We start from the raw sequence: 17799 nt of genomic DNA on the forward strand, positions 1-17799 counted from the left end.
TAATCACCAACATCCCCAATATCCACCAGCCCTCCCCAATAATCACCCTCATCCCAAATATCCACCACCCCTACACAATAATCACCCTAATCCTCAGTACCCACTGCCCAATAATCACACCTCACCCCAATATTTTCCAGCCCTGCCCAATAATCACTCTGATCCCCAATACCCACTTACCAGCCCAATAATCCCCCTCATCCCCAATATCCACCAGACCTGCCCAATAATCATCCTCATCCCCAATACCCAATTACCTGCCCAATAATCACCCTCATCCCCTAGGTCCATCACACCTGCCCAATAATCACCCTCATCCCCAATATCCACCGCCCCTGCCCAATAATCACCCTCATCCTCAATACCCACTGCCTAATAATCACCCTCATCCCCAATATCCACCAGCCCTGCCCAATAATCACCCTCATCCGCAATATCCACCACCCGTGCCCAATAATCACCCTTATTCCAAAAATCCACCACCCGTGCCCAATAATCACCCTCATCCCCAATATTCACCACCCCACCCAATAATCACCCTCATCCCCAATATGCACGAGCCCTGCCAAATAATCACCCTCATCCCTAATATCCACCACCCCTGCCCAATAATCACCCTTGTTCCCAAATCCACCACCCTTGCCTGATAATCACCCTCATTCCCAATAACCACCACCCCGGCACAATAATCACCCTTATTCCCAAATCCACCAGATCTACCCAATAATCACCCTCATCCCCAATACCCACTTACTTGCCCAATATTAACCCTCAGCCACAATATGCACCAGCCCTGCCAAATAATCACCCTCATCCCCAAATATCCACCAGCCCTGGCCAATAATCATCCTAATCCCCAATACCCACCTATCTGCCCAATAATCACCCTCATCCCCTATATCCACCACCCGTGCTCAAAAATCACCATCATCCTCAATACCCACTGCACAATAATCACCCTCACCCCCAATATCCACCAGCCCTGCCCAATAATCACCCTTATTCCCAAATCCACCACCCCTGCCCGATAATCACCCTCATCCCCAATATCCACCACCCCTGCCCGATAATCACCCTTATTCCCGAATCCACCACCAGTGCCCAATAATCACCCTCATCCCCAATATTTACCACCCGTACCCAATGATCATCCTCATCCCCAATACCCACTGCCTAATAATCACCCTCATCCTCAATATCTACCACCGCTGCCCAATAGTCACCCTCATCCCCAATATCCAGCAGCACTGCCCAATATCCACCTTCGTCCCCAATATCCACCAGGCCTGCCCAATAATCACCCTCATCTCCAATATCCACCAGCCCTGCCCAATAATCAACCTCATCCCCAATATCCACCAGCCCTATCCAATAATCACCCTCTTCCCCAATATCCACCACCCCTCACCAATAATTACCCTCATTCCCAATATCCACCAGCTCTGCCCAATAATCACCCTCATCCCCAATCTCTACCAGGTCTGCCCAATAATCACCCTCATCCCCAATCTCTACCAGGTCTGCCCGATAATCACACTCATTCCGAATATCCACCACCTGAGCCCAATAATCACCCTCATCCCAAATATCCACCACCCTTGCACAATAATCATCCGCATCCTCAATACCCACTGCCCAATAATCACCCTCTTCCCCAATATCCACCAGCTCTGCCCAATAATCACCCTCGTCCCCAATATGCACCAGCCCTGCCAAATAATCACCCTCATCCCCAAAGTCAACCACCACTGCCTAATAATCACCCTTATTCCCAAATCCACCACCCCTGTCCGATAATCACCCTCATCCCCAATATTCACCACTCCTGCCCAATAATCACCCTTATTTCATATCCACCAGCCGTGCCCAATAATCACCCTCATCGCTGATATCCACCAGCCGCTACCCAATAATCACCCTCATCCCCAATACCCACTTACCTGCCCAATAATCACCCTCATCCCCAATATCCACCAGCCCTACCCAATAATCACCCTCATCCCCAATAGACACCACTGCTGCCCAATAATCACCCTCATCCCCCATAGACACCACCGCTGCCCAATAATCACCCTCATCCCCAATATCCACCACCCCTGCCCAATAATCACCCTTATTCCCAAATCCACCACCCCTGCCTGATAATCACCCTCATCCCAAATATTCACCACACCTAACTAATAATCACCCTCATCCCCAATACCCACTTACCTGCCCAATATTAACCCTCACCCCAATATGCACCAGCCCTGCCAAATAATCACCCTCATCCCCAATATCCACCAGCCCCTGCCCAATAATCAAACTCATTTCAATACCCACTGCCCATTAATCACCCTCATCCCCAATATCCACCAGCCCTGCCCAATAATCACTCACATCCCCAATGTTCAACACCCCTGTACAATAATCACCCTCATCCCCTATACCCACCACCACTGCCCAATAATCACCCTCATCCGCAATATCCACCACACGTGCCCAATAATCACCCTTATTCCAAAAATCCACCACCCGTGCCCAATAATCACCCTTATTCCAAAAATCCACCACCCATGCCCAATAATCACCCTCATCCCCAATATGCAACAGCCCTGCCAAATAATCACCCTCATCCCCAATATCCACCACCCCTGCCCAATAATCACCCTTATTCCCAAATCCACCACCCTGCCCGATAATCACCCTCATCCCAAATATTCACCACCCCTACCCAATAATCACCCTCATCCCCAATACCCACTTACCTACCCAATAATCACCCTCATCCCCAATATGCACCAGCCCTGCCAAATAATCACCCTCATCCCCAATATCCACCAGCCCCTGCCCAATAATCAAACTCATTTCAATACCCACTGCCCAATAATCACCCTCATCCCCAATATCCACCAGCCCTGCCCAATAATCACTCACATCCCCAATGTTCAACACCCCTGTACAATAATCACCCTCATCCCCTATACCCACCACCACTGGCCAATAATCACCCTCATCCACAATATCCACCACACGTGCCCAATAATCACCCTTATTCCAAAAATCCACCACCCGTGCCCAATAATCACCCTTATTCCAAAAATCCACCACCCATGCCCAATAATCACCCTTATTCCAAAAATCCACCACCCATGCCCAATAATCACCCTCATCCCCAATATGCAACAGCCCTGCCAAATAATCACCCTCATCCCCAATATCCACCACCCCTGCCCAATAATCACCCTTATTCCCAAATCCACCACCCTGCCCGATAATCACCCTCATCCCCGATATTCACCACCCCTACCCAATAATCACCCTCATCCCCAATACCCACTTACCTACCCAATAATCACCCTCATCCCCAATATACAGCAACCCTGTCCAATAATCACTCATCCCCAATATCCACCAGACCTGCCCAATAATCACCCTCATCCTCAATACCACTGCCTAATAATCACCCTCATCCCCAATATCCACCAGCCCTGCTCAATAATCACCCTCATCCGCAACATCCACCACCCGTGCCCAATAATCACCCTTATTCCAAAAATCCACCACCCGTGCCCAATAATCACACTCATCCCCAATATTTACCACCCCTACCCAATAATCACCCTCATCCCCAATATGCACGAGCCCTGCCAAATAATCACCCTCATCCCTAATATCCATCACCCCTGCCCAATAATCACCCTTGTTCCCAAATCCACCACCCTTGCCCGATAATCACCCTCATCCCCAATATCCACCACCCCTGCACAGTAATCACCCTCATCCCCAATACCCACTTACTTGCCCAATATTAACCCTCATCCCCAAATATCCACCAGCCCTGGCCAATAATCATCCTAATCCCCAATACCCACCTATCTGTCCAATAATCACCCTCATCCTCAATACCCACTACCTAATAATCACCCTCATCCCCAATATCCACCAGCCCTGCCCAATAATCACTCACATCCCCAATGTTCAACACCCCTGTCCAATAATCACCCTCATCCCCAATATCCACCAGCCCTGCCCAGTAATCAACCTCATCCCCAATATCTACCACCCCTCCGCAATAGTTACCCTCATCCCCAATATCTACCAGCCCTGCCCAATAACCACCCTCATCCCCAATATTCACCACCCCTACCTAATAATCACCGTCATTCCCAATAGCCACTTACCAGCCCAATAATCACCCTCACCCCCAATATGCACCAGCCCTGCCAAATAATCACCCTCATCCCCAAAGTCAACCACCACTGCCCAATAATCACCCTTATTCCCAAATCCACCACCCCTGCCCGATAATCACCCTCATCCCCAATATTCACCACTCCTGCCCAATAATCACCCTTATTTCATATCCACCACCAGTGCCCAATAATCACTCTCATCCCCAATAGCCACTTACCTGCCCAATAACATCCCTCACCCCCAACATGCACCAGCCCTGTCAAATAATCACCCTCATCCCCAATATCCACCAGCCCCTGCCCAATAATCATACTCATCCCCAATATCCACCAGCCCTACCCATTAAACACCCTCATCACCAATAGACACCATCGCTGCCCAATAATCACCCTCATCCCCAATAGACACCACCGCTGCCCAATAATAACCCTCATCCACAATACCCACTGCCTAATAATCACCCTCATCCCCAATATCCACCAGCCCTGCCCAATAATCACACTCATCCGCAATATCCACCACCCGTGCCCAATAATCACCCTCATCCCCAATATTTACCACCCCTACCCAATAATCACCCTCATCCCCAATATGCACGAGCCCTGCCAAATAATCACCCTCATCCCTAATATCCACCACCCCTGCCCAATAATCACTCTTGTTCCCAAATCCACCACCCTTGCCCGATAATCACGCTCATCCCCAATATCCACCACCTCTGCACAATAATCATCCTTATTCCCAAATCCACCATCAGTGCCCAATAATCACCCTCATCCCCAATTTTCACCACATCTACCCAATAAACACCCTCATCACCAATAGACACCACCGCTGCCCAATAATCATCCTCATCCCCAATAGACAACACCGCTGCCCAATAATAACCCTCATCCACAATACCCACTGCCTAATAATCACCCTCATCCCCAATATCCACCAGCCCTGCCCAATAATCACCCTCATCCGCAATATCCAACACCCGTGCCCAATAATCACCCTCATCCCCAATATTCACCACCCCTACCCAATAATCACCCTCATCCCCAATATGCACGAGCCCTGCCAAATAATCACCCTCATCCCTAATATCCACCACCCCTGCCCAATAATCACCCTTGTTCCCAAATCCACCACCCTTGCCCGATAATCACCCTCATCCCCAATATCCACCACCCCTGCACAATAATCACCCTTATTCCCAAATCCACCACCAGTGCCCAATAATCACCCTCATCCCCAATATTCACCACATCTACCCAATAATCACCCTCATCCCCAATACCCACTTACTTGCCCAATATTAACCCTCAGCCACAATATGCACCAGCCCTGCCAAATAATCACCCTCATCCCCAAATATCCACCAGCCCTGGCCAATAATCATCCTAATCCCCAATACCCACCTATCTGCCCAATAATCACCCTCATCCCCTATGTCCACCACCCGTGCTCAAAAATCACCATCATTCTCAATACCCACTGCACAATAATCACCCTCATCCCCAATATCCACCAGCCCTGCCCAATAATCACCCTCATCCCCAATATCCACCACCCCTGCCCAATAATCACCCTTATTCCCAAATCCACCACCCCTGCCTGATAATCACCCTCATCCCAAATATTCACCACACCTAACTAATAATCACCCTCATCCCCAATACCCACTTACCTGCCCAATATTAACCCTCACCCCAATATGCACCAGCCCTGCCAAATAATCACCCTCATCCCCAATATCCACCAGCCCCTGCCCAATAATCAAACTCATTTCAATACCCACTGCCCAATAATCACCCTCATCCCCAATATCCACCAGCCCTGCCCAATAATCACTCACATCCCCAATGTTCAACACCCCTGTACAATAATCACCCTCATCCCCTATACCCACCACCACTGCCCAATAATCACCCTCATCCGCAATATCCACCACACGTGCCCAATAATCACCCTTATTCCAAAAATCCACCACCCGTGCCCAATAATCACCCTTATTCCAAAAATCCACCACCCATGCCCAATAATCACCCTTATTCCAAAAATCCACCACCCATGCCCAATAATCACCCTCATCCCCAATATGCAACAGCCCTGCCAAATAATCACCCTCATCCCCAATATCCACCACCCCTGCCCAATAATCACCCTTATTCCCAAATCCACCACCCTGCCCGATAATCACCCTCATCCCCGATATTCACCACCCCTACCCAATAATCACCCTCATCCCCAATACCCACTTACCTACCCAATAATCACCCTCATCCCCAATATACAGCAACCCTGTCCAATAATCACTCATCCCCAATATCCACCAGACCTGCCCAATAATCACCCTCATCCTCAATACCACTGCCTAATAATCACCCTCATCCCCAATATCCACCAGCCCTGCTCAATAATCACCCTCATCCGCAACATCCACCACCCGTGCCCAATAATCACCCTTATTCCAAAAATCCACCACCCGTGCCCAATAATCACACTCATCCCCAATATTTACCACCCCTACCCAATAATCACCCTCATCCCCAATATGCACGAGCCCTGCCAAATAATCACCCTCATCCCTAATATCCACCACCCCTGCCCAATAATCACCCTTGTTCCCAAATCCACCACCCTTGCCCGATAATCACCCTCATCCCCAATATCCACCACCCCTGCACAGTAATCACCCTCATCCCCAATACCCACTTACTTGCCCAATATTAACCCTCATCCCCAAATATCCACCAGCCCTGGCCAATAATCATCCTAATCCCCAATACCCACCTATCTGTCCAATAATCACCCTCATCCTCAATACCCACTACCTAATAATCACCCTCATCCCCAATATCCACCAGCCCTGCCCAATAATCACTCACATCCCCAATGTTCAACACCCCTGTCCAATAATCACCCTCATCCCCAATATCCACCAGCCCTGCCCAGTAATCAACCTCATCCCCAATATCTACCACCCCTCCGCAATAGTTACCCTCATCCCCAATATCTACCAGCCCTGCCCAATAACCACCCTCATCCCCAATATTCACCACCCCTACCTAATAATCACCGTCATTCCCAATAGCCACTTACCAGCCCAATAATCACCCTCACCCCCAATATGCACCAGCCCTGCCAAATAATCACCCTCATCCCCAAAGTCAACCACCACTGCCCAAAAATCACCCTTATTCCCAAATCCACCACCCCTGCCCGATAATCACCCTCATCCCCAATATTCACCACTCCTGCCCAATAATCACCCTTATTTCATATCCACCACCAGTGCCCAATAATCACTCTCATCCCCAATAGCCACTTACCTGCCCAATAACATCCCTCACCCCCAACATGCACCAGCCCTGTCAAATAATCACCCTCATCCCCAATATCCACCAGCCCCTGCCCAATAATCATACTCATCCCCAATACCCACTTAACTGCCCAATAATCACCCTCATCCCCAATATCCACCAGCCCTACCCATTAAACACCCTCATCACCAATAGACACCATCGCTGCCCAATAATCACCCTCATCCCCAATAGACACCACCGCTGCCCAATAATAACCCTCATCCACAATACCCACTGCCTAATAATCACCCTCATCCCCAATATCCACCAGCCCTGCCCAATAATCACACTCATCCGCAATATCCACCACCCGTGCCCAATAATCACCCTCATCCCCAATATTTACCACCCCTACCCAATAATCACCCTCATCCCCAATATGCACGAGCCCTGCCAAATAATCACCCTCATCCCTAATATCCACCACCCCTGCCCAATAATCACTCTTGTTCCCAAATCCACCACCCTTGCCCGATAATCACGCTCATCCCCAATATCCACCACCTCTGCACAATAATCATCCTTATTCCCAAATCCACCATCAGTGCCCAATAATCACCCTCATCCCCAATTTTCACCACATCTACCCAATAAACACCCTCATCACCAATAGACACCACCGCTGCCCAATAATCATCCTCATCCCCAATAGACAACACCGCTGCCCAATAATAACCCTCATCCACAATACCCACTGCCTAATAATCACCCTCATCCCCAATATCCACCAGCCCTGCCCAATAATCACCCTCATCCGCAATATCCAACACCCGTGCCCAATAATCACCCTCATCCCCAATATTCACCACCCCTACCCAATAATCACCCTCATCCCCAATATGCACGAGCCCTGCCAAATAATCACCCTCATCCCTAATATCCACCACCCCTGCCCAATAATCACCCTTGTTCCCAAATCCACCACCCTTGCCCGATAATCACCTCTCATCCCCAATATCCACCACCCCTGCACAATAATCACCCTTATTCCCAAATCCACCACCAGTGCCCAATAATCACCCTCATCCCCAATATTCACCACATCTACCCAATAATCACCCTCATCCCCAATACCCACTTACTTGCCCAATATTAACCCTCAGCCACAATATGCACCAGCCCTGCCAAATAATCACCCTCATCCCCAAATATCCACCAGCCCTGGCCAATAATCATCCTAATCCCCAATACCCACCTATCTGCCCAATAATCACCCTCATCCCCTATGTCCACCACCCGTGCTCAAAAATCACCATCATTCTCAATACCCACTGCACAATAATCACCCTCATCCCCAATATCCACCAGCCCTGCCCAATAATCACCCTCATTCCCAATACCCACTTAACTGCACAATAATCACCATCTTCCTCAATACCCACTTTGTGCCCAATAATCACTCTCATCCCCAATGTCCACTACCCCTGTCTAATAATCACCCTCATTCCCAATATCTACCAGCCGCTGCCCAATATTCACCCTCATCCCCAATATCCACCAGCCCCTACCCAATAATCACCCTCATCCCCAATATCCACCAGCCCCTGCCCAATAATCACCCTCATCCCCAATATCCATCACCCGTGCCCAATAATCACCCTTATTCCCAATATTCACCACCCCTACACAATAATAACCCTCATCCCCAATAGCCACTTACCAGTCCAATAATCACCCTCACCCCCAATATGCAACAGCCCTGCCAAATAATCATCTCATCCCCAATATTTTCACCCCTGCCCAATAATCACCCTTATTCCCAAATCCACCACCCCTGCCCGATAATCACCCTCATCCCCAATATCCACCACCCCTGCCCAATAATCACCCTTATTCCCAAATCCACCACCAGTGCCCAATAATCACCCTCATCCCCAATATTCACCACCCCTACCCAATGATCATCCTCATCCCCAATACCCACTTACCTGCCCAATAATCACCCTCATCCCCTAGGTCCATCACACATGCCCAATAATCCCCCTCATCCCCAATATCCACTGCCCCGGCCCAATAATGACCCTCATCCTCAATACCCACTGCCTAATAATCACCCTCATCCTCAATATCTACCACCGCTGCCCAATAGTCACCCTCATCCCCAATATCCAGCAGCACTGCCCAATATCCACCTTCATCCCCAATATCCACCAGCCCTGCCCAATAATCACCCTCATCTCCAATATCCACCAGCCCTGCCCAATAATCGTCATCCCCAATATCCACCAACCCTATCCAATAATCACCCTCTTCCCCAATATCCACCACCCCTCACCAATAATTACCCTCATTCCCAATATCCACCAGCTCTGCCCAATAATCATCCTCATCCCCAATCTCTACCAGGTCTGCCCAATAATCACCCTCATCCCCAATCTCTACCAGGTCTGCCCAATAATCACCCTCATCCCCAATCTCTACCAGGTCCGCCCAATAATCACACTCATTCCGAATATCCAGCACCACAGCCCAATAATCACCCTCATCCCAAATATCCACCACCCTTGCACAATAATCATCCGCATCCTCAATACCCATTGCCCAATAATCACCCTCTTCCCCAATATCCACCACCCCTCCCCAATAATCACCCTCATTCCCAATATCCACCAGCTCTGCCCAATAATCACCCTCGTTCCCAATATGCACCAGCCCTGCCAAATAATTAACCTCATCCCCAAAGTCAACCACCACTGCCTAATAATCACCCTTATTCCCAAATCCACCACCCCTGCCCGATAATCACCCTCATCCCCAATATTCACCACTCCTGCCGAATAATCACCCTTAATTCATATCCACCAGCCGTGCCCAATAATCACCCTCATCGCCAATATCCACTTACCTGCCCAATAATCACCCTCATCCCCAATATCCACCAGCCCTACCCAATAATCACCCTCATTCCCAATAGACACCACCGCTGCCCAATAATCACCCTCATCCCCCATAGACACCACCGCTGCCCAATAATCACCCTCATCCTCAATACCCACCAGTCCTGCCCAATAGTCACCCTCATCCCCAATATCCAGCAGTACTGCCCAATAATCACCAACATCCCTAATATCCACCAGCCCTGCCCAATAATCATCCTCATCCCCAAAATCCACCACCCCTACACAATAATCACCCTCATCCTCAGTACCCACTGCCCAATAATCACACCTCACCCCAATATCTTCCAGCCCTGCCCAATAATCACTCTCATCCCCAATACCCACTTACCAGCCCAATAATCCCCCTCATCCCCAATATCCACCAGACCTGCCCAATAATCATCCTCATCCCCAATACCCAATTACCTGCCCAATAATCACCCACATCCCCTAGGTCCATCGCACGTGCCCAATAATCACCCTCATCCCCCATATTCATCGCCACTGCCCAATAATCACCCTCATCCTCAATACCCACTGCCCAATAATCACCCTCATCCCCAATATCCACCAACCCTGCCCAATAATCAACCTCATTCCCAATAGCCACTTAGAGCTCAATAATCACTCTTATCCCCAATGTCCACCACCCCTGTCTAATAATCACCTTCATCCCCAATGTCTAACAGCCGCTGCCCAATCATCACCCTCATACCTAATATCCACCAGCCGCTGCCCAATAATTACCCTCATCCCCTATACCCACCACCACTGCCCAATAATCACCCTCATTCCCAATATCCACCACACGTGCCCAATAATCACCCTTATTCCAAAAATCCACCACCCGTGCCCAATAATCACCCTCATCCCCAATATGCAACAGCCCTGCCAAATAATCATCCTCATCCCCAATATCCACCAGCCCCTGCCCAATAATCAAAATCATTTCAATACCCACTGCCCAATAATCACCCTCATCCCCAATATCCACCTGCCCTGCCCAATAATCACTCACATCCCCTATACCCACCACCACTGCCCAATAATCACCCTCATTCCCAATATCCACCACACGTGCCCAATAATCACCCTTATTCCAAAAATCCACCACCCGTGCCCAATAATCACCCTCATCCCCAATATGCAAAAGCCCTGCCAAATAATCATCCTCATCCCCAATATCCACCAGCCCCTGCCCAATAATCAAACTCATTTCAATACCCACTGCCCAATAATCACCCTCATCCCCAATATCCACCACCCCTGCCCAATAATCACCCTTATTCCCAAATCCACCACCCCTCCTGATAATCACCCTCATCCCAAATATTCACCACACCTAACTAATAATCACCCTCATCCCCAATACCCACTTACCTGCCCAATATTAACCCTCACCCCAATATGCACCAGACCTGCCAAATAATCACCCTCATCCCCAATATCCATCAGCCCTGGCCAATAATCACCCTCTTCCCCAATATCCACCAGCCCCTGCCCAATAATCAAACACATTTCAATACCCACTGCCCAATAATCACCCCTCACCCCAATATCTTCCAGCCCTGCCCAATAATCACTCTCATCCCCAATATCCACTTACCAGCCCAATAATCACCCTCATCCCGCATAGACACCACCGCTGCCCAATAATAACCCTCATCCACAATACTCAATAATCACTCTCATCCCAAATACCCACTTACCAGCTCAATAATCACCCTCAACCCCAATAACCACTTACCTGCCCAATAATCACTCACATCCCCAATGTTCAACACCCATGTCCAGTAATCACCCTCATCCCCAATATCCACCAGCCCTACCCAATAATCACCCTCATCCCCAATATCCACCACCCCTCCCCAATAATCAACCTCATCCCCAATATCCACCTGCCCTGTCCCAATAATCAACCTCATCCCCAATTTCTACCAGCCCTGCACAATAATCAGCCTCATCCTGAATATCCACCACCACAGCCGAATAATCACCCTCATCCCCAATATTCACCACCCCTGCCCAATAATCACCCTCATCCCCAACATCTGCCACCCCTGCACAATAATCACTCTCATCCTCAATATCCACTGCCCAATAATCACTCTCATCCCCAATATCGACCAGCACTGCCCAATAATCATCCTCATCCCCAATACCCACCACCCCTGCCCAATAATCACCCTCATCCCAAATACCTACTTACCTGCCCAATAATCATCCTCATCCTCAATAACCACGTCTGCCCAATAATCACCCTCATCCTCAATATCCACCAGCCCCTGCCCAATAATCATCCTCATCCCCAACAACCACTTACCTGCCCAATAATCACCCTCATCCCCAATAGCCACTTACCAGCCCAATAATCACCCTCACCCCGAATATGCACCAGCCCTGCCAAATAATCACCCTCACCCCGAATGTCCATCAACTCTGCCCAATAATCATCTTTATTCTCAAATCCACCACCCCTGCCCGATAATCACCCTCATCCCCAATATTCACCACCCCTACGCAATAATCACCCTCATCCCCAATACCCACTTACCTGCCCAATAATAACCCTCATCCCCAATATCCACCAGCCCTGCCAAATAATCATCCTCATCCCCAATATCCACCAGCCCTGCCCAATAATCAAACTCATCCTCAATATCCACCAGCCCTGCCAAATAATCACCCTCATCCCCAATATCCACCAGCCCTACCCAATAATCACCCTCATCACCAATAGACACCAACGCTGCACAATAATCACCCTCATCCCCAATATCCCACCACTCCTCCCCAATAATCACCCTGATCCGCAATACCCATTGCCCAATAATCACCCTCAACTCCAATATCCACCAGCCCTGCCTAATAATCAACCTCATCCCCAATATCCACCAGCCCTACCCAATAATCACCCTCATCACCAATATCCACCACCCCTGCCCAATCATCACTCTGATCCTCAATACCCACTGCCCAATAATCACCTTATCCCCAATATCCACAAACAATGCCCAATAATCATGCTCATCCCCAATACCCACTTACCTGCCCAATAATCACCCTCATCCCCAATATCCACCACCCTTGCCCAATAATCATCCTCAATACCTACTGCCCAATAATCACCCTCATCCTCAATATCCAGCAGCCCTGCCTAATAATCACCCTCATCCCCAATATCCACCAGCCCTGCCCAATATTCACCCTTATACCCAATACCCACTTACCAGCCCAATAATCAGCCTCATCCCCAATACCCAATTACCTGCCCAAAAATCACCCACATCCCCAATGTGCAACACCCCTGTCCAATAATCACCCTCATCCCCAATATCCACCAGCCTGCCCAATAATCATCCTCATCCCCAATATCCACCAACCCTGCCCAATAATCACTCTCATCTCCGATATACACCAACCCCTGCTCAATAATCACCCTCATCCCCATACCCACATAACTGCTCAATAATCACCCTCATCCCAAATACCTACTTACCTGCCCAATAATCCCCCTCATCCTCAAAATCCACCGCCTCTGCCCAATAATCACCCTCATCCCCAATATCTACCAACCTTGCCTAATAATCACCCTCATCCCCAATATCCACCAGCACCTGCCCAATAATCACCCTCATCCCCAATACCCACTTACCTGCCCAATAATCACCCTCATCCCCAACACCCACTTATCTGCCCAATAATCACTCTCATCCCCAATATCCACCAGCCCTGCCCAATAATCACCCTCATCCCCAATATCCACCAGCCCTGCCCAATATTCACCCTTATACCCAATACCCACTTACCACCCAATAATCAGCCTCATCCCCAATACCCAATTACCTGCCCAAAAATCATCCACATCCCCAATGTGCAACACCCCTATCCAATAATCACCCTCATCCCCAATATCCACCACCCCTGCCCAATAATCACTCTCATCCCCAATATCTACCAACCCTGCCCAATAATCAATCTCATCTCCGATATACACCAACCCCTGCTCAATAATCACCCTCATCCCCATACCCACATAACTGCTCAATAATCACCCTCATCCCAAATACCTACTTACCTGCCCAATAATCCCCCTCATCCTCAATATCCACCACCTCTGCCCAATAATCACCCTCATCCCCAATATCTACCAACCTTGCCTAATAATCACCCTCATCCCCAATATCCACCAGCACCTGCCCAATAATCACCCTCATCACCAATACCCACTTACCTGCCCAATAATCACCCTCATCCCCAACACCCACTTACCTGCCCAATAATCACTCTCATCCCCAATATCCACCAGCCCTGCCCAATAATCACCCTCATCCCCAATATCCACCAGCCCTGCCCAATATTCACCCTTATACCCAATACCCACTTACCACCCAATAATCAGCCTCATCCCCAATACCCAATTACCTGCCCAAAAATCATCCACATCCCCAATGTGCAACACCCCTATCCAATAATCACCCTCATCCACAATATCCACCAGCCTGCCCAATAATCATCCTCATCCCCAATATCCACCACCCCTGCCCAATAATCACCCTCATCTCCAATACCCACCAACCCTGCCCAATAATCACCCTCATCTCCAATACCCACCAACCCTGCCCAATAATTACCCTCATCTCCAACACCCACTTACCTGCCCAATAATCACCCTCATGCTCAATATCCACCAGCACCTGCCCAATAATTACCCTCATCCCCAATAACCACCACCCCTGTCCAATAATCACCCTCAACACCAATACCCACTAACCTGCCGGATAATAACCCGCACCCTCAATAACAACCACTCATGCCCAATAATCACCCTCATCTCCAATAACAACCACTCATGCCCAATAATCACCCTCATCTCCAATATCCACCACCCCTGCCCAATAATCACCCTCATCCGCAAAACCCACTTACCTGCCCAATAATCACCCTCATCCCCAATACCCACTTACCTGCCCAATAATCACCCTCATCCCCAATACCCACTTACCTGCCCAATAATCACCCTCATCCCCAATACCCACTTACCTGCCCAATAATCACCCTCATCCCCAATACCCACTTACCTGCCCAATAATCACCCTCATCCCCAATACCCACTTACCTGCCCAATAATCACCCTCATCCCCAATACCCACTTACCTGCCCAATAATCACCCTCATCCCCAATACCCACTTACCTGCCCAATAATCACCCTCATCCCCAATATGCACCAGCCCTGCCCAATAATCACCCTCATCCCCAATATCAACCAGCCCTGCCCAATAATCACCCTCATCCCCAATATCCACCAGCACCTGCCCAATAATCACCCTCATCCCCAATATCTACCAGCCTGCCCAATAATCATCCTCATCCCCAATATCCACCACCCCCGCCCAATAATCACCCTCATCTCCAATACCCACCAACCCTGCCCAATAATTACCCTCATCTCCAACACCCACTTACCTGCCCAATAATCACCCTCATGCTCAATATCCACCAGCACCTGCCCAATAATTACCCTCATCCCCAATAACCACCACCCCTGTCCAATAATCACCCTCAACACCAATACCCACTAACCTGCCGGATAATAACCCGCACCCTCAATAACAACCACTCATGCCCAATAATCACCCTCATCTCCAATAACAACCACTCATGCCCAATAATCACCCTCATCTCCAATATCCACCACCCCTGCCCAATAATCACCCTCATCCGCAAAACCCACTTACCTGCCCAATAATTACCCTCATCCCCAATACCCACTTACCTGCCCAATAATCACCCTCATCCCCAATACCCACTTACCTGCCCAATAATCACCCTCATCCCCAATACCCACTTACCTGCCCAATAATCACCCTCATCCCCAATACCCACTTACCTGCCCAATAATCACCCTCATCCCCAATACCCACTTACCTGCCCAATAATCACCCTCATCCCAAATACCCACTTACCTGCCCAATAATCACCCTCATCCCCAATACCCACTTACCTGCCCAATAATCACCCTCATCCCCAATACCCACTTACCTGCCCAATAATCACCCTCATCCCCAATACCCACTTACCTGCCCAATAATCACCCTCATCCCCAATACCCACTTACCTGCCCAATAATCACCCTCATCCCCAATACCCACTTACCTGCCCAATAATCACCCTCATCCCCAATACCCACTTACCTGCCCAATAATCACCCTCATCCCCAATACCCACTTACCTGCCCAATAATCACCCTCATCCCCAATACCCACTTACCTGCCCAATAATCACCCTCATCCCCAATACCCACTTACCTGCCCAATAATCACCCTCATCCCCAATACCCACTTACCTGCCCAATAATCACCCTCATCCCCAATACCCACTTACCTGCCCAATAATCACCCTCATCCCCAATACCCACTTACCTGCCCAATAATCACCCTCATCCCCAATATGCACCAGCTATGCCCAATAATCACCCTCATCCCCAATATCAACCAGCCCTGCCCAATAATCACCCTCATCCCCAAAATCCACCAGCACCTGCCCAATAATCACCCTCATCCCCAATATCAACCAGCCCTGCCCAATAATCACCCTCATCCCCAATATCAACCAGCCCTGCCCAATAATCAACCTCATCCCCAATATCCACTTATTTACCTGCCAGCCCCCCTCCTGCCCAATACGCACACGGGTTAGTTACACCCCCGGGGCCACCCTGAGGGTTTTGTTGGCCTCATATTCCGCTCCCTACCCGGAGGGGGCGGCCCGGCCCGGCCTCGACCAGTACCGGAGAGAGGGGCTCGGCTCCCCTCCCTCACTCCCTCCCTCACTCACCTTCCATGTGCCCAGGCCGATGATGGGTATGCAGACTCCATCGCGCAGCCGAATCGACATGTCCGCCAGCAGATCGAAGCTTCCAGATTGAGCTCCCTGCCCGCTACCGTTACCCTTTTTAAATAGGAACCAGAGGCTCGAGCCGCCACTTGGGCGGGACCGGCCCCCCTGGGCCCCGCCTCCCATTGGCCCGCACGCCGTGTCAATCCAACCCACGGCAGGAGCCCCGCCCCTTTCCCCTGGAGGGGGCGGGGCTGCCATTTGGCTTCACTCATCCTGAGATATGGAGGTAGGGCTTGGCAGCCCCAACTCCAGAGGCTCCAGCATCACAATCCAGGAATACTGCATTGTCAGACCAGACATTAAACTCAAAACAAAAACAGAATTACCTGGAAAAACCTCAGCAAGTCTGGCAGCATCGGCGGAGAAGAAAAGAGTTGACGTTTCGAGTCCTCATGACCCTTCGACAGAACTAGGCGAATACCAGGAAGGGTTGAAATATAAGCTGGTTTAAGTTGGGGGGGGGGGGGGTGGGGGGGTGGGGTTGGGGGGG

General features: G+C 49.7%; 1 protein-coding gene across 1 annotated transcript in view; it reads right to left on the minus strand.

Annotated features, from left to right (window-relative positions):
- LOC121293342 (aldo-keto reductase family 1 member B1-like) overlaps positions 1-17419 on the minus strand; it is a 65777-nt gene extending 48358 nt beyond the window's left edge. The window contains exon 1 of the mRNA XM_041216306.1: positions 17247-17419. Within this exon, the coding sequence (XP_041072240.1) occupies positions 17247-17306 (60 nt within the window). The 5' untranslated portion in view covers positions 17307-17419. The remainder of the gene's footprint in view (positions 1-17246) is intronic.
- Between the last annotated feature and the right edge of the window lie 380 nt (positions 17420-17799).

This window comes from Carcharodon carcharias, chromosome 21 (genome assembly GCF_017639515.1).
Source record: "Carcharodon carcharias isolate sCarCar2 chromosome 21, sCarCar2.pri, whole genome shotgun sequence".
Lineage (NCBI taxonomy): Eukaryota > Metazoa > Chordata > Chondrichthyes > Lamniformes > Lamnidae > Carcharodon > Carcharodon carcharias.